The 21,498-nt window shown below is 42.7% G+C and overlaps 1 protein-coding gene across 2 annotated transcripts in view; it reads right to left on the bottom strand.

Moving 5' to 3' along the window:
• The window catches only part of LOC135213719 (large ribosomal subunit protein uL3m-like), a 97,131-nt gene that overhangs the window by 68,478 nt on the left and 7,155 nt on the right, over window positions 1–21,498 (bottom strand). Inside the window, exons 1-2 of one of the 2 annotated variants that reach the window (XM_064247829.1) lie at window positions 18,469–18,679; window positions 3,897–3,990 (exon numbers count right to left, since the gene is read on the bottom strand). In XM_064247829.1, the coding sequence (XP_064103899.1) occupies window positions 3,897–3,990; window positions 18,469–18,569 (195 nt within the window). In that variant the 5' untranslated portion in view covers window positions 18,570–18,679. Of the gene's footprint in view, window positions 1–3,896; window positions 3,991–18,468; window positions 18,680–21,498 lie in introns of those variants that run through there. The other variant, XM_064247830.1, reaches the window with a different exon arrangement.

Genomic DNA, 21,498 nt, shown 5'->3' with positions numbered 1-21,498 from the left:
CTCTAGCATGAGATCTACTGCTAGAGAAAGGGCTTGATTCATGATGGGGTCCATTTGTACTTGGCTACCAACTCCCTCGGAGTTGTCGTCAATGGTGGTCTTGACGAGAAGGGAATGAGGTATCCTTTGCTGACAATCGATAGGGACCAATTGTCTGCCCCTTTGTGGGCCCAGACGTCGGCAAATTTCAGTAGTCTGGCACCCACTGATGTCTGGAGTCCTTGACCGCTATTTCTTCCCTCTGACTGACTTAGAGAAGGTTTTACCTCTCTTAAAAGGTCTAGTCCCTCTGGTTGCAGAACCTCTGACAGCGGGTCCTCCTCGAAAGGGCTCCTGTCTCAGAGGAGTCTCTTTCTTGGTCTTGGGTTGCAGACAGAGCGAGGTTTCCTGGCCGCCTGGGCTAACTGTCCTGAGTAGCCTTAGCTGAAAGGGCACTCGAGACATCTTGGATAATTTTCTTGGGTAACAGAAGCGGAGATAGTTTGAGCATACAAGAGCGAGGCCCTTTGCGCATGAGACACTGCCTTCGTGAGAAACGAACAGTAGACCGACCGTTTCTTAAGCTCTAGCTCCAAACAGTGAGGAGACTTCACTCGATCCGTCTCTCACTGCTTTATCCATGCAAGTGAGTACACAGTTAAGATCTTCAGGAGACAGAGCATCTGGGGTCTATTGGTCTTATTAGCCAGAACACCTAAAGACCAATCAAGGAAGTTGAAAACTTCCAGGACTCGGAACATTCCCTTCAGTAAGTGGTCCAAGTTCGTTCATTCCCCACGTAGTCTTGGCGGACAAGAGGTGGCGGAACGACGAGCAGAATCACTAAATGAAGAGAAGTCCGAGTCCGCAGACGAAGGGAGAGCGAGGCCTAAAGGTTCTCCAGATTCGTACCAGAATCCCAATCTGCCGGTTCAGTTTTTAGACGGAGGGAAAGAAAAAAACCGTCTTCCCTTTCTCTTCCTTAGAAAGGAGCCATTCCCAAAACCTCTCAGCGCCTTCTTCATGGAAACAGTAGGTTTCATCCTTACACAAGACGAAACCTTCGACGTCTTCGAAGTGGAGAATAACGAAAGAGGAGAAGGGGGAGCCACAGGAGAAAGGATATCTCCAAACTCTTGCAGGAGTAACTCTGTTAGTTTCTTATAGGAGGAAACTGAGGCGTCTTTTGGTCCTTCTTCTTCTGAGGGGTCCTGTTCCTCCTGAGCTGAAGAGCCCTCCTGATCCTTAGAGGCGCGACTATTCTTGAAAGTAGTCTCTAGAGGAAAGTTAGACCGTATACGTCTTGGAGACAATGCTTCAGGCAAGTGTCTACTTGCAACATCCTTCTTGTCTGGAGGAGTGAGTTTCCCAGATTCTTGAAGCCTAATAGGAGTCAGGCGGCAGTCAGGTGCAGAAGCGCCTGTTTGAAGAAGAACTTCTATCAGGCTCTTGGCGCCTATCCAAAAGGAGAGCGGCTACCATGCGAACGGCGCCTGCCCATACGAAAAGCGCCTACCAGGCTCTTGGCGCCTGAACCGAGGCGAGAGAATCTCTGGCGACCGAGCGCCTACTAGGTGAGCGCCTACCAGGGGAGAAGCGCCTGCTAGGCTCTCGGCGCCTGACTCGAGGCGAGTAAAAGTCGGGAGAAGAGCGCCTGCCAGGCGAAACGCGCCTAACAACTCTTGACGCCCTGTCCAGCGAAGGGCGCCTGTCGATTTAGGGTGCTTGTCAACCGGAGAGTGGAGGCGAGATGAGGAGCGGCTACGAGGTGAGTATGCCTACTAGGCTCTTGGCGCCTGTCAAGGGGAGCGAGTCCTGTCTCGAGAAGAGCGTCTGTAGGGTGAGGATCTCCTACGCGCAGTTTGCTCCTTGTCCGAAGGAGAAAACTTGTCTGTCAGGCGGATGTCGCTTAGACGCAGATGCGATCTTGTCCGAAGCAGAAAGCCTCCTGCGAGAATCCAGAACGCACAGGTGAGCGCGCCGCTTCCGTCGAATAGCGAGAATCAGGAGAGGGGAGCCTGGACTTCTTTACAGGAAGCGAGACGTCCTTCCTACGACGAGAAGACACGCAAAGAAGAGCCAGCCAGAGCCGAAATCTGCGCCTGAAGGTTAGAACGCCAACACCCTTGCAGGGAGAATTCACAAACTCCTGGGGAGATCTCTTACGCTTCTTCGCTTCCACCTCAGGCTCTTCCGAAAAAACTTCAGGGCTGGAAGGCTGTGGGCGCAGGGAGCGTTCCAGGCTCTCTTCGAAGGCGCGAGGCTTCCGAAGAGCTCCCATCCTCTTTTTAGGAGAAGGCGAAGGCGACGACGAGAAGCACTGGCGCAAAATTTCTCTCTTGGAGCGATCCAAGGTAGCCTGGGAACGATCAACAGGAGCTACCGAGGGGACGCCTGACCGTTGGGGATGCTCCCTAACCTTCCTGCGGCTTTCGACTTTCCTCCTCCACTGGGACTGGGAGTCTGAAGAGGTCTAGGCCTGGAAGCATTAGGGAGCCGATCAGACGCACCCTCCACTGCACTGGGTTTCACTGCACAAATCACTATTGGAATCACTCTTACCTTCTAGTTGTTTGATTTTCCTCTCCATACTGCGAAATTGGTGGCTTTCATTGAGGCCACTTCCGAAGGCGCATCTCCGGCTTCGGTGCAGGGAGCAGGAGCTGAAACTGACAAAGGAGCTACTCTAAAATAGGATTATCTACATCCAACTCGCTAATACGAGATCTACTACTGCTCCTGGAAGAAGCTTTCCTAACTTTATCCTTTTCAAGCTTCCAATCAAGTAGGAAGACAAAGACTTCCATTCATCCTCATTCAGCTTTTCACATTCATTACAAGGGTTATTCAAGGTGCATTCATTCCTCTACACTTCAAACATACCGTGTGAGGGTCTACCGCAGCTTTCGGTAGCCTCACCTACACTCAGTCATACAACAAACTCTAAACATAGCAGTTTCTTAGTATCAACATCAGACATCATGAATCCAAGAAAAATCCAAAGAAAATTCCAAAGAAAAGTCCAAAAACTGTCCACAAATCGCGAATGCCAGGCCAAAAGATCGGGTACTTCACAAAAGTCCGTAGAAACAATCCAGGGCGAAACGAGAAAAGAATCCAACTGTCAAGAGGTACCGACCACAGGTGTGGTCGACACCGACGACAGAAAAAATCTGGCAAGAAAGGTATGATGGTTCTTACACCCGCCTCCCAGCGACGGGTAATAAGGTAGATCACCTGACCTACCTGTCGCGTTAGCCGCGAGTTTTGAATTCTGTCGTGACGTCAGAGACGTAAGCTAAGTATATGTCTGACAGGAAAGTTCATGTACAAAAATGTATTTTTTGTTGATATTTTGGGGGTCTGAAATGCATTAATACTATTTACATTATTCCTTATGGGAATTATTGTTTTGGTTTTCATACGTTTCAGATATCATAGATATCTGAAAAGGATTATGTACAAAAAACAGTGTACGTATTAATATTTCAAAATGAGTAAATCATTGTCATAGGCATTTTACGGGCATATACTATATAATTACAAGTTATAATAAGAGTACTAATCTAAGATGTCTTAGGATGTTTTGGGATGATAGTTTGGGGTGTATTTTTGTTTGAAATGATATTGTTTTAGTATAAGTTAAAGTATATTGTTTGAACTGTCAAATAAAGCAGTGAAATGTTAAAATACACAGTTAAAAACATTATAGATTATAGGGTACTTGGTATACGGCAGTTATAAGCCCATTATAAAGATTTCTAGAGGGGATTTTTGCATTTCCACAACAGGTTCTAGAACCTAATATACTGCGTAAAAGTGGGGGAGCACTGTATTAGATTGGGTTCATGTCAGGCCTATGGTATTAAATTATTTTAAATTAAATGTATCCAGATGATAAAAACTTTTATACGTACCGTTCTAGTGATTTTTGGCAGCCAGAAGGGAGGCATGGTATGTCTCCTTTTCATACGGGACATCCATCGTGCTTGAGTACTGGATGGTAGTTGCCTGGCAGAAAGAAATAGTACATACAATATTTTAAAAAACTACCTTCCTTTAACCTTTACCTAAATGAGGGCAGGTATCAATATAGTATAGGTATAATGTAGCACATTACTAATTCTAATTTGTAAAACTAAGCATTCATAATAAAATTGATAGAATCAGAGCATTTTGCTACTTAGCCAACACATCTGTACTAAAATCTGCTTCTATAGGCCAATATCGAACCTATCATACTTTTCAAAACTAACAGAAATGGTAGTTCACAAACAAACATAGAAATACTTGAAATAACTCTACATTATACCCGACGATCAGTCAGCTTAAAGAAAACAAAAACTCAACAGAAACTACATTGTGCACAATTATATATATATGATAAAAATTTGGATACACGTGATATTTTCACAGAGTTTTGAAATTTTAACCAATTTCACTCTTACAAAACATATAACCTTATTGTATGAAATACTAATCATGTTTTTGCATTAAAATAAGAGAAATATATGGAGTATGGTAGATTGCCTGTTCGTCAATATTGAAAGAGATCCAATGCAATCAGGATTTATCACTCAAGAGCATAGCTGTAGTACATGCTACTTGCTCTTAACTGCTTTCTTTTCATTTACTCAATATATTGCAATAAAAAATGATGCATTTTTTAGATTTTTCATCAGTTTTCAAGAAATAAAAAACCTATACCATCTAAAGTGAAAGGGCTCTGACACATATTGCCAGCAGAACCTAATGAACCAAAGGTCAGATTTTCTAAGCAGGTCCTCCATAATTGTTAAACATAGCCAACAAAACTTTGTAAACACAAACACGAGTGACTTGTGCCAACTACTTAATGGCAGAAAATGCATGTACGCAAACGCTATTAGACATTCACCAATGTGACCATTGGCATCTAGACCTAGCCTAATCTTTCGGTATTGGCAACTATTCAAATCACAAGGTATCATATAGTCTAAAGTGAAATGATATTGTAATGATACAATTAAGTTTGTTCATACTTACCTGGCAGATATATATAGCTGATAATTTCCGACACCGACAGAATTTAAAACTTACGACACACGTAGTGAGTCAGGTGTTAGTAACCCATTCCCGCCGCTGGGAGGCGGGTATCAGGAACCATTCCCATTTTCTATTCATAATTAATATTTCCACTGTCTCCTGAGGGGAGGTGGGCGGGTAATTAATTATATATATCTGCCAGGTAAGTATGAACAAACTTAATTGTATCATTACAATATCATTTTGTTCAATGCAAACTTACCTGTCAGATACCATATATAGCTGAATCCCACCTTTGGTGGTGGGAGAGACAGAATAGAGGATTTAGGAAACACATATGTGCAGATAATTGATATCTTGGTTCCTTACCTGTTAGCATAGCTGGCTTCGTGATTACTGCCACGTAAGTCTGCTTGTGCTACTAGAGTTTGCCAGCAAGGTAGAGACCTATGAAGCTGGTGCACTCCAGATAATCTGTCAACAGGGGCGAGACCACGACGTGACTAGACCATGGACCATACTACTGAGGGCAACGAGACACAAATACCACCACCTGGCTTAGTTTACCAAAGGTATCCCACTTAACTAAGCTAATGGAAGGGAGACCCGCCCCAGGCGGTCACCCCACAACCATAACACAAATTAAAACCCCCCTAATCCCTAAAGGATAGGATGAGCGTTTACCATCCTGCCCCCAAAACAGTGTCTTGCAGCAATGTATGGTCCGAGGGAGAAGCAATTTTTGCATGTCACTTTCACCTCCCGCAGGTAGTGTGAAGCGAACACCGAATTGCTTCTCCAAAATGTGGCATTCAAAAATATCTTTGAGTGCCATATTTTTGTGAAAGGCTACCGAAGTAGCAATAGCTCTCACCTCGTGAGCTTTTACTTTCAGAAGCTTTAAATCACTATCACTACACTTATTATGCGCTTCTTGAATCGTATTCCTGATGAAGAACGCCAGTGCGTTTTTCGACATAGGAAGATCAGGTTTCCTCACTGAACACCACAAATTGTCCGATGAACCTCTGCAAGCTTTAGTTCTCTGCAGATAGAACTTTAGAGCCCTGACAGGACACAGGAATCTCTCACGTTCGTTTCCAACTATATCTGACAACCCTTTGATTTCAAAGGACCTCGGCACGGGTTTGAAGGATTCTCGTTCTTTGCTAAGAACATGGGACTTAAAGAACAAACCGCACTACTTTCTGAAAAGCCAATCTGCTTGCTAATGGCCTGAATTTCGCTAACCCTCTTCGCCGTCGCCAGAGCGGTTAGGAAGATCGTTTTCTTCGTCAGATTCCTGAAAGAAACTGAATGAAGCGGTTCGAAGTGACTCGACATCAAATATTTGAGCACCACATCCAAGTTCCACGAGGGTACTTTAGGCTGGACTACTTTCCTAGTCTCGAACGATCTAATGAGATCATGAATGTCTTTATTATTAGACAAATCGAGTCCTCTGTGTCTAAAGACTACAGAAAGCACGCTCCTGTAGCCTTTAATAGTTGGAACAGCCAACTTCACTTCCTCTCTCAAATGAAGAAGGAAGTCAGCTATCTGGCTCACAGAGGTTGTGGTGGAGAAATGCCCTTCTTCCTGCACCAGGATCTGAAGACAGCCCACTTCGATTGGTACATAGCGATCGATGAGGGCCTCCTTGCGGTGGCAATCGCCTTCGCCACAGGTCTTGAAAAACAAAAACCCCTCGCTCTGGCCACTTCTTGATAGTCTGAACGCAGTCAGACTCAGAGCGGGGAGGTTTTTGTGGTACCTCTCGAAGTGGGGCTGTCTGAGTAGATCTTTCCTTAAGGTAGAGTCCTCGGAAAGTCTACCAGGAAGGACATCACCTCTGTGAACCAGTCGGCTGCCGGCCAGAAGGGGGCGATGAGTGTCATCCTCGCTCCTTCCGATGCCGCAACAAAACTTCCTCATCACTTCCCCGAGGATCTTGAGCGGGGGAAAAGCGTCATATGTCTAGACCCGACCAACTCCAAGTAGGGCGTCTACTGCGACTGCTCCCGGAGGGTCCAGAACTGGGGAGCAATAGAGTTGAAGTCTTCTCGTCCTGGACGTTGCGAAGACATCCACCTGTGGACAGCCCCACAGGTTCCACAGCGACTGGCAAACCTCTTGGGTCAAGGGTCCCACTCTGTCGGCAAGAACAGCTGTCCTCCCGACGACTGAGAAGGTCCGCTCGCACATTCTGTACTCCTGACACGAACCTTGTCAGGATCGTGACTTCTTGCGCTTTCGCCATAAAAGGAGATCCTTTGCTATGGCAAACAGAGAAGGCGAGTGAGTTCCCCCTTGATTTCTTAGGTATGCCAGCGCTGTGGTGTTGTCCGAATTGATCTGAACGACTTTGCCGGATACTTCTTCTGGAAAAACCTGAGAGCCAGATAATGGCTGACAGCTCTTTTAGATTGATGTGCCAGGACACCTGTTCCCCTCTCCAGGTGCCCGACACTTCTTTCCCTCCTAGTGTTGCTCCCCAACCCGTGGACGACGCGTCGGAAAACAACACTAGGTCGGGGGTTCCGAAGTTTGAGGGAGAGCCCTTCCGCGAGCTTCCGAGGATCTGCCCACCAACTTAGGTGATCCTTCACCTCTCTCGTTAAACGCAAGATCGCCTCCAGATCTTGCTTGTTCTTCCAACTGTTGGCTAGGAAGAATTGAAGAGGTCTGAGGTGCAGCCTTCCCAGAGAAACAAACTTCTCCAGTGAGGAAATGGTCCCCAGCAAACTCATCCATTCCCTCACCGAGCATGTTTCCTTCCCCAGAAAGGTCGCCACTTTCTCCAAGCATTGAAGTTGTCGCCCCTGGGACGGAAAAGCCCGAAAAGCCACTGAGTCCATCTGAATCCCCAGATAGACTAAAGATTGAGACGGAGTCAAATGCGACTTTTCGAGGTTACCAGAAGCCCCAGGGACTTTGCTAACGTCATGGTCGTGTGCAGGTCCTCCAGACACCGTTCCCGCGATGAAGCTCGAATAAGCCAGTCGTCTAGGTAGAGAGAGATCCGTATATTCTCCAAAGGAAGCAGCCTTGCCACGTTCTTCATTAGAATGGTGAAAACCATCGGCGCTGTGGTCAGACCGAAGCAAAGTGCCCTGAATTGGAATACCTTCCCCTTCAGGACAAATCGCAGGTATTTCCTTGATTGGGGATGGATGGGACGTGATGCGTCTTGGAGGTCTAGTGAGACCATCCAATCCCCCGGTCTCAAAGCTGACAGCACCGATTGAGTCGTCTCCATCTTTAATTTCTTCTTTATCACGAAGAGATTTAGGCTGCTGAGATCGAGGACGGGTCGACCACCCCCCCGAATGTTTCGGCACCAGGAACAGGCGGTTGTAAAACCCTGGCGATTCCAGGTCGAAGACCTGTTCCACCGCTTGCTTCTCGATCATTTGCTCCAGCAGATCGAAAAGCACTTTCTGTTTCTCTCCTCGATAAGAGGGAGACAAATCCTTTGGTGTTGAGGATAGCGGGGGTGACTTCAAGAACGGGATCCTGTACCCTTTTCCTCACGACATCCAGCGACCAAGGGTCGGCATCTCTCTCTTCCCAGGCTTTCGCGAATCGAAGAAGCCTGGCTCCTACCGGCGTCTGAAGGACTTCCAAATCACTTCCTACTCTTTGACGGAGCAGGGGGTTTTTCCTCTGGAAGAGCCTCTTCCTCGGGAGGCTGCTTTCGAGGAAGGTCCAGCACGAAAGGGCTTCGATTTCTTGGCAAACGAAGCTCCAGAAGATGAAGCAGCTGCTGGCCTTCTAGAAGACTGTGCCAGAAGATCTTGTGTTGCCTTTTCCTGAAGGCTTGAAGCTATGTCCTTAACCATAGCCTGGGGGAAGAGATGGTCTGAGAAAGGAGCGAAAAGCAAGTCCGCCTTTTGCGTTGGAGAGACGGATTTGGCCGTGAAGTTACAAAAGAGCGCTCTCTTCTTGAGAATCCCGAGCTAAAGTGCGTAGCCAACTCCTCAGAACCATCCCTGACGCCTTGTCCATACAAGAAAGTACGCTGAAACAGCTCCCCCAGACTAATAGTATCAGAACTCCTTGACCTGGCATCTAAAACTCCAAGACACCAGTCAAGAAAGTTGAAAAACCTCCAGAGTCCTGAAGAGGCCTTTAAGGTGAAAGTCGAACTCATTATGGGTCCAAGTGACTTTTGATGACGACAGAAGGGCTCTTTTTTTTTCTGGAGGCGTCCACGATGCTCCCGAAGTCACCTTGAGCAGAGGCTGGTAGTTTAACGCCTATGTCCTCTCCTGTCTCATACCACATGCCTCCTTTACCGCAGAGTCTTGAAGGCGGTAAAGCTAAAGAGGACTTTCCTGACGCTTTCCTCTTCTCCATCCACTCATGGACTTTCCGGAACGCTTGCTTTGTGGAAAGCGACTTCTTCATTTTAATGAACCCCGATGCCTTCGTTGCCTTAAAAGAAGAAAAATTGAGAAAGGAGGAGTACGAGGGGCTTCCGGTTTGAAAAGTTTCTCCGAACTCCGACTGTAGAAGACGCATCAACACTTTATAGTCCGATGAGACAGTAGCTGGTGTGTTCTTCCTCTGCTTCTACTAAATCATCGCTAACTCCTTCCTCAGAAAACTGGAGAAGTAGGAGGAAACTCTGAAGAAAACTGACGAACAGGAAGGGTTCCTTCATCCACCTGACTTGCATTGGTGCGGAACTGGTGTCTACCAGCGCGCGCCTTGGCGGCGTCCGAATACCAACACGTTGTTTGGGGCGCCGACAGGTGCCGCGAATCGGACAATCTACTAACTACCACGCTCGGGCGTCCGCTGGCGCGCACCGGAGCGTCCACTAGTGCACCTTGGACTTCCCACTGTTGCGCGCCGAGCGTCAGTCAGCGAGCGGCTGCCGACCCACTGGTGCACGTTTATCAACAACAGGTGCGCGTTTGGCAGCACCTGAAGCGCGCTCCACTTGCACAGAAGCGCGTTCGGCGTCCACCACTCGCTTGCGAACATACGGAGACTTGCGAGCGGGAGATATTTCATCCTGAGAGCGAGAAGCGAACTTCTCACCTCCTCTAGAGAGCTGCTGGGAGCAGAACGAACTCCAGAGGGAGACTCGAACGAAGAGAGCGGCGAGCGAGGAGAAAGAGTCGGGTCTTGACTTCTTCACAGGAAGCTTCTCATCCTTTCTACGACGGCGGAAGAGATCTCTAGCAGCAAGAGCGTCCTGAAGTTGCTGCTGCAGTGACTGAATCATCCTCTTGTTTGGCGAATCTTCCTGCTCCGGGGAGGGACTGATCCTGTGAGCAGGAGAGCGGCGAGGGGACGCCTCCCTCCTCCTCCCAGGTACGGCCTCTTCCCGAGCTCTGGAGCGACCGTATCGCTCGCACGAGCTAACTGAATCCAAGTCCGAAGACTCTCTACGCCTTTTCTGCGGCGGAAAAGCGGCGAACGCACTGTCAGGCGAAGATCGCAAAAGCGGAGAACTAGGACGTGAAGCGTCAACATTACGCGCCGTCCTTTTCAGCGGACGTGAAGCACCTTGAGGACTCCACCCTATACGTGGGGATGAAGCCTCCGATGACGAAAAACACTCCTTGAGGAGACGTGCACGCGCACGCTCCCTTGGCAGTCTGGGGATTTTTCATCAGTAACTGCCGAAGGCACGTCAGATCGGTGGGGGGTTCCTTGTAACCCTCCTTCGGCTTTCGACATGCTCCCTCCCCCAGGTCCTGGGAGCAAGCAGAGGTCCGAGGCCTAGAGGCGAAACGAAGGCCGATCTGACGCACCCATCCACTACACAAGGGGTATCACTGCACTTTTTGCACGTCACTTTTGCTCTCAAGAGCCAACACTTTCGATTCTAGATTACGAATCGACTCCAATATTAAGGATAAAGAAATTACTCCCTACAGACACTGCTTCAGGGCCCGGAGGCAAAACTACAGGGTTAGGAGCATTAACAGAAGGAGGGGTTAACAGGGGAAACATTAATTTCTTGCCACGCCTGAAAACACTCCTGGAGGAAGACCTCCTTAACCTATCCTTCTCAAGTTTCCTAAGATAGGTATCATACGCCTTCCACTCAGAATCTGTTAGTCTTTCGCACTCCTTGCAACGCTTTCATACACACATTCATGCTCTCTGCAACTCTTACAAACCGTATGTGGGTCTACTGAAGCTTTCAGTAGCCTACCTCTACAATCAGTTCTAGAGCAGAACCTAGCGCTAGCTGTACTAGACCCTGACATATTATCCAAGAAAAGTCCAAACCAAATTCAAATCAATCCACTAATAACGTGTGCCTAGCCACCGATCCAATCAATTAATCCAAAAAAGAACCAAAAGGGATACTCAAGTAGGCAAAAAGTTTCCAAATCCAGACGGAGGTGCTGTAAACAGATGTTCACAACACCGGCGACAGAAAAATTATGATAGAAAATGGAATGGTTCCTGATACACGCCTCCAGTGGCGGGAATGGGTACTAACCACCTGACTCCCACTACGTGTGTCGTAAGTTTTAAATTCTGTCGGTGTCGGAAATTATCAGCTATATATATATCTGACAGGTAAGTTGCATGAACAAATTGAAATGTACTAACCTAATCGTAGCCTAAGTTCTATTATACAACACCCAGCACCCAGCTTACTTCACTCATTCTGAATAGCAAAGGCATTGCATTTCATTGTTTACATTAATAAGTATATAAATGATATGAACTTACTATATTATTATGAATGACGGACTCATTATTCCTAGCCTGAATTGTATGAGATCTGGATTAGCAAAATCTCTTTCTTGTAATCCTCATCCAAAGGAAACCAAAAGAAATTCTCCTTATTCTTCGATATGCATATCTCCTAAAGGAATTTACCCATATGAATATTAGATAGCTAGGAAAAATTAAGTGGTTTAAGCTCGGAGACCTCCATGACTCTCAGAGATCACAGGATAATGTCTTGTCCGGGCAGAATCTTAACTTATTACAGCCCTTAGTGAGTCATTCTTAAATATAGCTACTCTGCACCAGAGCTGTAACAAGACTGCCTTCACGGTTGTAGCTGACCAATACCAAATGTTTGACGATCAAATCAGCAAACAACTGACGACCGATACTTGAGCGCTAGCTATTACACGTATACTGGTAAAACTTTACTTATGCAGCCTGATTCCCACCAATCACTAACTGTGACAGGTTCCTCATATTACATATACAGACCTAACCTCTCCTGTAATGCTAGGTCCTGACCTAACCAGATCTCACCTACTAACCTAAGATTGGGCACCAAGCCCTAACCTAGCCGGGGGGGGGGGGGGGGGGACCACCGAAATGGAGATAGCTAACCTTTCCCAGTCAGCTACTGGTGGGAATCAGGCCGCACAACTAAAATTTTACCCATAATATCTTCCTTTCACACAATACGCATCTCCACTTTACGTAAATGTGGAAAATACTATGCAAAAATACATTAGCTACTACTTGCAGCATGGTACAATCTCTTTTCAGAGTTTCGACAATTAGGTAGGTACCACTGGTTCATCATAGGGGAAACAACTGACTGGACTAGCTGATCCAGTTTTCACCGCATGTGGATCCACCCTCCGAAAAAGTACTTTAACATGTCCTGACACCGGCGATGGGCATCAGTCATGAGCCATCAGAGGTGAGAGCAACAGCTTGAGACCTCTACTATCCTTTCGAAGTAAATATTTTCTCCAAAGTTAAAAATTAAGGTCATATTTTAAGATTAAACAGAGGTTAATGAAAGTCTAGCCATGCGAAGTGCAAACATACCTTCATGACACTTTCAAAATTTTTACTTATAACACCAAAAACATAGAAGATTGACTCCATCTTGATGTTAGCGGTCACTTGTGTCAATAAACTTTCCATTCCATGTGCTAAATCCACACACCACTTGTACCCATAGATGCTGGGGCACTTTCTTCACAACAATTGTCAACAATGACGACTCCCATGAGGGATCCAAGGAAACTGACGCTCTTTCGGTAGAAAGAAGAAGCCTGTATTAGATACTTATTTAAATAAATAGTTAAATGGCAGTATAAGGTCATGAATTCCATAAATTTTTTACATATTCATGATTATCAACTTTAAATTATTCGTTGTTGAAAAAATAAATAGATTCCTGACTCAAATATCAAGAGTTTTGCTGTGAAAAGTAGCTACGGTGTTGTTCAAGCTCTTCAATTGTTTATCAGTGTTGCCAATTGGTATGTGTTTACCCTCCAAACTGGGTTAGAGACTTACACAAAACCAGGGAAATAAGTGAAATTAGCATATCTATTTGTAGTATATATATACATATTAGGGCAATTTTATCATTATTGCAGTACTATGACAACTAGAATTCATGGAAACAGTTTGTAAATCCATTAGCATATGTGTGAAGCTCCACTAAATTGGCAACGATGACATTTTGCCATTGTCTGCTCATATCTACTCTAGAAATATCTGTAATTTTTTGTGGTTAATTTGGTTGCAAAAAAGGGATAATAGACATGAATTACAACAAACATTTTGAAGTAACAAAGTAAAGTTAAACTAAATAATGAGTAAGTTAAACAATTAAGGGAATAAAGCTTTTCACCTCACAAACAGTGTAGTCGTGTGCTGCCCGCAATTGTGTTTGTGGAGTGAGCGCTTAGGAACCAGGAACAGCAACGTAGTTCAAGTGCAATTTGGAGTGAATTAAGACTAAAATGAGTATAATTACAATCAAATAAGCACTGTGGAGTTTCACTTGTGATGGTAGTAAGGATAAAACCACTGATTACAAGGTAGAAATGAATTTCAGTTCAAACCATGACCCCGGGAATAAGAAGTTTCATACTTTCACTAATATAGTCAACAAAATGTTGTTTTATTGTGCTGATTACAACTGCAATCTTGAGTAAGATCGATAGACGTTACATATATATGCTAACATTGTTCAAATAAGTGGTGGGAGGGCTACGAAAGATGTTGGATCCTTGCCGGTTACGAACGACACATCAGTCGGTTGATGTCATATTGGATTTCAAAACTACCTTGAAAACATATTTTACGAAGAGCTCACATGCCTATTTTAGTTCCTGTGGTGCTTTCATATATCACATTATGTTGATGAAACTTCAATCTTTTGAATGGTATGCTGTATTCTTGTTTCACCAATTAAATAATGTGTGAATAAGGCTGATCCACCTCATGACAATGGATCCACTGTGGTTTTTCTTCCTAGGCTATTGGTTGGCTACTGTCCAAATCATAAATACTACCTATCACTCCTGAATAGGCCTAGATATACCTATAAAATTTGGGCCATATTCTGGCTGTGGAGGGCATTCAACATCACTTGTCTTGTTTGTTTTGTTTTGTTTGTTTGTACGCTGTTTTTACATTGCATGGAACTGTTGGTTATTCAGCAACGGAACCAACGGCTTTACGTGACTTCTGAACCACATCGAGAGTGAACTTCTATCACCAGATATACACATCTTGGAGCGGCTACAGTTTTGTGGGCCAACCTTACCAACGACCAATTTTCTTGTCCAAACCTACCACTAGATGGCAGTAAGTTTGGACAAGAAAATCGGCGGAAGAACACACAACCAAAATGGCGGCAAAACCAAAACAACAACAAACAATGTAGCGGCAAAAGCTTAATAGAAACGGTAAAGGGGGACCCTCTTGGGAAACCGGGGTTTTTGGGTGGGGGGAAACAGATACGAGTGGTGGCAATCGCCGAAAGATTAATAGACACGGTTAAAGGGGACCATGTTGGGGAACCGGGGTCTTTGGGTGGGGGGAAACGGGTACGAGCGGCGGGGATTGCTGGAAGATTGGTGGGGGGAAATGGATACTGGTAGTGACCTAACCCAATGAACCCACCTAACCCAACTTATTGTTTGTTTGTATGGTGCTTTAACATTGCATGGAACCAGTGGTTATTCAGCAACGGGATCAACGGCTTTACGTGACTTCTGAACAATGTCGAGAGTGGACTTCTATCACCAGAAATACACATCTCTCATTCCTCAATGGAATGGCTGGTGCCGTGCCCTCCCTAACTGGCCGGGGGAGGGGGGGGGGGGGGGGCTTCGCCCCTGTGTACTGCCCTGTATGGTAAAATTGGTTGTGACCTAACCAAATGAACCACCTAACCTGACTTAGGGCGCGTGCCCTAACCTGGCTTGGGGGCTTTGCCCCACCGAAACCTCCAGTATGGTAACAATGATTGTGACCTAACCAAATTAACAAACCTAACCTGACTTGGGGCGCGTGTCCTAACCTGGCTGGGGGGCTTTGCCCCTCTGGAAACCCCCAGTATGGTAAGAAAAGTTGTAACCTAACCAAACGAACCACACTAACCTGACTTAGGGCACAAAACTGTCTTCGTCTTTCATGAGGCGCATCGTTCCCTCTTTGCAGTGTTCACATTGACCACTAAAATCGCCTATAAGGCCACTTTTAAAAAGGAACAAACGTAACACCTCAATTTCGTCACAGAAGTTGATAAAGTCCGAAAACACAACCGGGTTAGCAGCGGCAAAGGCAACATGCGATGGATGAGGAGTAGACAGCGACGCCATGTTGACTGTTTTGAATGGTCGCGGGTCGTGGTAGGTCTTCCAGGTTGAAGGAACTACTACCTAGGGGGAAACATCAGTTCAGGCCAACCCTCATCACGGTGGACGGGTCTTATTCACCTCGATATTTAATTGGTGAAACATGAATACAATTGCAACTCTAAGCATACCATTAAAAAGACTGAAGTTTCGTCAACATATTGTGATATATGAAAGCCCGTACGAACTAAAATAAGCATGTGAGCTCTTCGTAAAATATGTTTCAAGGCAGTTTTGAAATCCAATATGGCGGCTACGTTTTTCATGGACGGTTCTCATCAGTGACGGACACCATCTTTCCCCAGCCTTCCCAGCACTCATTTGAACAATGTTAGCGTATGTATGTAACGTTTATTGATCTTACTCAAGATTGCAGTTGTAATCAGCACAATAAAACAACATTTTGTTGCCTATATTAGTGAAAGTATGAAACTTGTTATTCCCGGGTTTAGGTTGGAACTGAATTCATTCTTACCTTGTAATCGGCGTTTTTATCCTTACTGCCATCACAACTGAAACTCCACAGTGCTTATTTGATTGTTTATTATACACATTTTGGTCTCAGTTCACTCCACATTGCACTTTAAACCCGTTGCTGTTCCTGGTTTCTAAGCGCGCGCGCCATAAACACAATTACAAACAGCAGACGACGAAACTGCAAAGTTTTATTCCCTAAACTGTTTACTTTACTCGTTATTTAGTTTAAATTTACATTGTTATTTAAAAATTTTGATTTAATTCATGTATATTATCCCTTTTTAGCAACCAAATTACCCCGAAAAATTACAGATATTTCTAACGTAGATAAAATCAAATGTTTCTAACGTTTTCGTACATCTGGCTGCCGAAAACCATAGAGGAACGAATACGGAAAAGTGCATAGAGGAACGGACTACGTTTTTTTTTTTTTTTTTGCTTTTTTGTTTTTGCTAGCACTTTTCATTGATTTCAGTCTTTATTAGTATTTTGAATTTCTTAAATAATCGTATGCCAGAAATAAATGTAACCTTTAATGTTTGCATGCTTTAATGTTTGCATGCTAAGAATGGCAAAATCATCGTTGCCACATTAGTGGAGGCTTCACACATACGCCGTTCCATTATTATAAACTGTTTCCATGAATTCTAGTTGTCATAGTAATGCAATAATGATAAAATTGCTTTAATATTTATGTATATATACTTCCAATACATAGCCTAATTTCACCAATTTCAACGTTATTCTTTACGATTAGTGTCGTTATTCTTTACGATTAGTGATTCACGATACCCTTATAAATTACGGCACTGGGTGTAATGAACTATAGCTAAATCTCGTTCTGTTACGAGTGTTCGTTACAGAAATAGGTTATTGCCCAAAAACGTGCTTGCACTGTCTCTGAAACCCATAGTAGACATGCTGCTTAGTTGTCAATCAAGTTTTTATAACCAAGTATTTTTTACAAGCTAGCTATTGAATAAATTTGTATTTTCTCAGTCAAAACATATGCCCCTCAATGCTAACTTTCCTCTTTTAACGACTTTCTGGTCATTGCAAAGTTCGCCCCATAATTTCTTATGGTGCGAAAACAGACTAGAGGCCCATGGACCGAAAACGATTGCGTCACACTACGGCGATAATCCAGCAGTAAAACTCTTCATATATCCAAAAAGTAAATAATAAAGTATATATGCGCATTACGATTATAACAATTACATGTATAGCTGATAACAATCTGCACGAATAACTGGTAAACTGTTCTGGTGGCAATGACAGTTGAGTATAGCAATTATTTACAATAGGTACGAAAGTCAAGATGTCGTGACGTCATAATACAGAACTTGAAAGAACGTTCTAATTCAGAAAAATAATTACTTAAATTTGAGTCAGAGGCGAGTTACTTTTTCAATAACGAATATTTTCAAATTAATCATCATAAATATGTAAAATATTGATGTTTTACTACTTATTTAAAAATTAGCCAAGAGAACGCTTCTCGTCATCTTCTACCCCAACAGCTGTTTACGCCTGGCTTGTTGTTGATGAGAAATCGTGTTTCGATTGTTGTGATAAAGTGCTCCAGCGTCTGTACTAAGTGGTGTGCGGATTATCACAGGAAATGGTTAGTTTATTGACACAAGCTACTCCGTAAACATCGAGATGGCGTCAATCTTCGAAACATTTTTAGTTGTAAGTAAAAATTTCTAAAGCGTTTTGGTGAGATTTCCACTGCCGTGGGCGCCATTTTCAGTACCTCTGTTTTAAATCTGTTTAAATCTTAAAATTTGGCCTTAATTTCTAACTTTGGGGAAAATACTTACTTCGAAAGGAGAGTAGAGGTCTTTAGCTCCGTTTCTCACCAACAACAAGTCGCGACTGATGCCCATCTCGGGTGTCAGGACGCGTTATAATGTACTTTTTCGGAGGGTGGCTTGCACTGATGGTAGCTGGCCTGCGTGGCCTGCTTTGATGTTTTACCCTAGTAGGCTACTTACCTGTGCAGATGGATTTGGTTGTTGTACAGCCCTGGAAATTGGCCCGTGAAGCTGACCCGCAAACTGTAAACAACCCTTATCTCTAACCACTCAATGGAATGCCCAAGAATCTAACTCGCGCCCAACGAAAGTCACCCGTCTTTTTTGACGTATAGCCTAGGTGGCCCTAGTAAATCCATTGTAGCCTACAATCAACTTAGGCTACTAGCCTATGTTTTTACTTATGCATTAAATAGGGCTAAAAATATATCTGTGATTATAGTATACAATATGCGGAGAGCATAAGTTAGAGTCAAGCTTGACAATAAAGAAAATAAACAGGTACTAGGAGTAAGTATACGTATTCTACCTTAGACGGGTTCCACCGGTAAGCTACTCACCTCGAAAGAGAATTATTGACGTCATTAATCGTCAAAGTCCTCAATGTGGCAGTGACTTCGTTAATGCTTACACCTCCGGCTATCCTTCTTAAAGCTGCCATTGGAACCTTTCAATAAACCTGGAATTAATCGCTAAAAATTCATAACAAGAAATACTACGATGCCAGAAAGAATCGGAGTTCATGGCAGGAGCAACAATAACAGTAGTAGAAGATGGGAGTTTTCTTTAAAACGGCTCCCTTACTCGTTATATTTCTCCTTTGAGTTTATTAAAGTTTATTATCTTTGTCTTACCATATATTTTTTCATTTTTATTTAAGTTTATTTTCTCTGTAATGTCATATATTTTTCAAAAATAAATTAATTCTTGTTCTCAATTTCTTCTTTCGGCAGATCTGCAAAAAATTATTCCTTTTGATATTCTCGATATGGCTGCTGCACGAATCGATATCTGTTTCCAATGTGTCTATATGCTAAGCAGTTAAGTAAGAAATATTAAAAGATTAAAAGTCTCTCTATCTTCTCTCTCCCTCGTCTCTCTCTCTCTCTCTATACTCTCTCCTCTCTCTCTCTCTCTCTCTCTCTCTCTCTCTCTCTCTCTCTGCAACCTTTTGAAAAGAGGGAATTGCAGATTTGGAGAAAGATGTTACTACAAACATCCTAAGATATGTCAAAACTATGAAATATATGGTAAATGTGCATACTTAGATGGATATGGGGATGATTGCAGAGATCTGCATCCAAAAATATGTAAAAACCTAAAAGAAGGAAAAGGATGTAAGTTCGACAAAAAATGCAAATATATGCACCCTGTAGCCATGAATCATAATCAAATAAATAACCAACCAAGTAATAAAATCCAAAATAAGAAAGAACAAATAAAGAGAGAAATCAAGAATATCAGGTAAAAGAGAAAAGCAAACCACCAATGAGATATTGCAGAGGTGTCAGCAAAAAAAATTTCAAAGCATCAGCTCCGAAATTATACTCAAGAGATAATAACTGTATTTATTATGCAAGAGGATATTGCAGAAACGGAGAAAATTGCAGATTCAGACACAAATGAATAATTATGATGAAGGAAGATCAAATATTATGGAAAAGTTGGATTTTTTAATGTCAGAATTTCTGGGAAATGAAAAAAAGAACAACATACCAGAACAGGAAAGAGACATGGGAAAATCCTTATTACTACCAGTATTAAATGAAGGAGAAAACACGCAAACCATCATAGTGATGAATGCGCAGGGTTTAGTTACGAGTAACTCAAAAAGAAAAATAGAGTACTTAGAAGAACTAACCCAAAATGAAAAGAAAATAGATATAATGAATATAAGTGAAACCTGGTATTCCCAAGAGACTGGGAATGATGATCAAATAAAAGGGTTCCAAACTTATAGATCAGATAGAAAAAAATAGGAATCAAGGGGAACCGCAATATGGGAAAGACAAAAAACAAGGAAAAATATATGAGAAATATAGTACTCAGAATGTGAACTAATAGCGGTAGAATTTGAATCTGAAAAATTGATGAACATAGTAATATATAGACCTCCTAATACTAAAGAGTTTGACTTAATAATTGAAAAAATTGGATGATATATGTAGAAATCACAAGGACTGGACTATTCTCCTATCTGGTGACTTCAACTTTCCTTTCGTAGAATGGAAAGAACGAATAGGAGATTGTGGTTGTACTTATACATATAAAAAAGAGAGTAATAGTAGTGGCAGAAGATAAGAGGCAATTTGAAAAGCTATTAGATATGCTACTAGAATACAACATTCAACAAATAAATCACCTGCCAACAAGAAAGGAAAATACTTTAGACCTAGTATTTGTGAACGAGATGAATTATGTTAAAGAAATAATAGTTTATAATGCGAATATTTCAGACCATAATGTCATAGAATTAACAGTTCATTCCAAAGCAAGTGAAAATAGAGATAAGCAAGAAATGAAAAAGTGGGAAGGATATGGAAAATACAACTTCTACAGTAAAAAATATAAAATGGTCAGAATTAATGAAGAATTAAACAAAGATTGGGATAACATTTTCGGAACGTAGTGATGACATAAGGGTAAATACGGAGATATTATATAAAATATTGGAGAAAATAGTGGAAAAATATATACCGAAGAAGAAAAGTAAACATCATTCATGCATACCAAGAGACAGAAGGATCTTGTTCCAGAAAATCAGAAAGTGGAAAAAAAGGTCTTGCAAAAGAAAAAAATGCATGGAAAGTTATAGAAACTAAAAAGTAAGATAGAAAATGCAGAACAAAAGATTATACAATCAAAAGAAAATGAAAAACGGGACTTGGAAGAAAAAACCCTATTAATATCAAGCAAAACCCCAAACTATTATACTCATATGCGAAGAAGATGAATAAAAGAAGAATAGAAATAGGCCCTCTGAGAATTGAAGGGAGATTAACGAATGAAAAAAAGGAAATTTGCAACATACTGGCAGAACGATATAAGAGAGAATTCACCCCTAGAATAGATAATGAAGATAATGATATAGAAGTAAGGGATGAAAATAGTGAATATTTAGCTGACATAGATATTAATGAAGCTGATATTGTGCAGGCTATTAATGAAATTAAAAATGGAGCTGCTGCAGGGCCTGATGGAATTCCTGCTATTTTGTTAAAGAAAGTAGTTCATTCTATCGCAATAAAAGCACTTGCAATATTATTAAGACAAAGTGTAGATACAGGCAAGATTTATGATGAGCACAAATTAGCCATATATTACCCCTACTTTCAAAAGTGGATCAAGACTAGAGGCAAGTAATTATAGGCTGTGAGTCTAACATCACATATTATGAAAGTGTATTGAAAGGGTTAATGAAGAAAAATATTATGAAACATTTAATAAAAAATAATTTGTTTAATAAAGGACAACATGGTTTCGTACCCGGAAAAAGTACACAAAACCAACTGTTAGTCCACCGTGAGAACATATTCAAAAATATGAAAAGCGGAAATGAAACAGATGTGGTTTATTTAGACTTGCAAAAG

Source organism: Macrobrachium nipponense, chromosome 43, assembly GCF_015104395.2.
Source record: "Macrobrachium nipponense isolate FS-2020 chromosome 43, ASM1510439v2, whole genome shotgun sequence".
In the NCBI taxonomy this organism is placed as follows: domain Eukaryota; kingdom Metazoa; phylum Arthropoda; class Malacostraca; order Decapoda; family Palaemonidae; genus Macrobrachium; species Macrobrachium nipponense.
The sequence above is the reverse complement of the archived record's forward strand: the minus strand, read 5'-3'. Positions and strand labels throughout refer to the sequence as shown.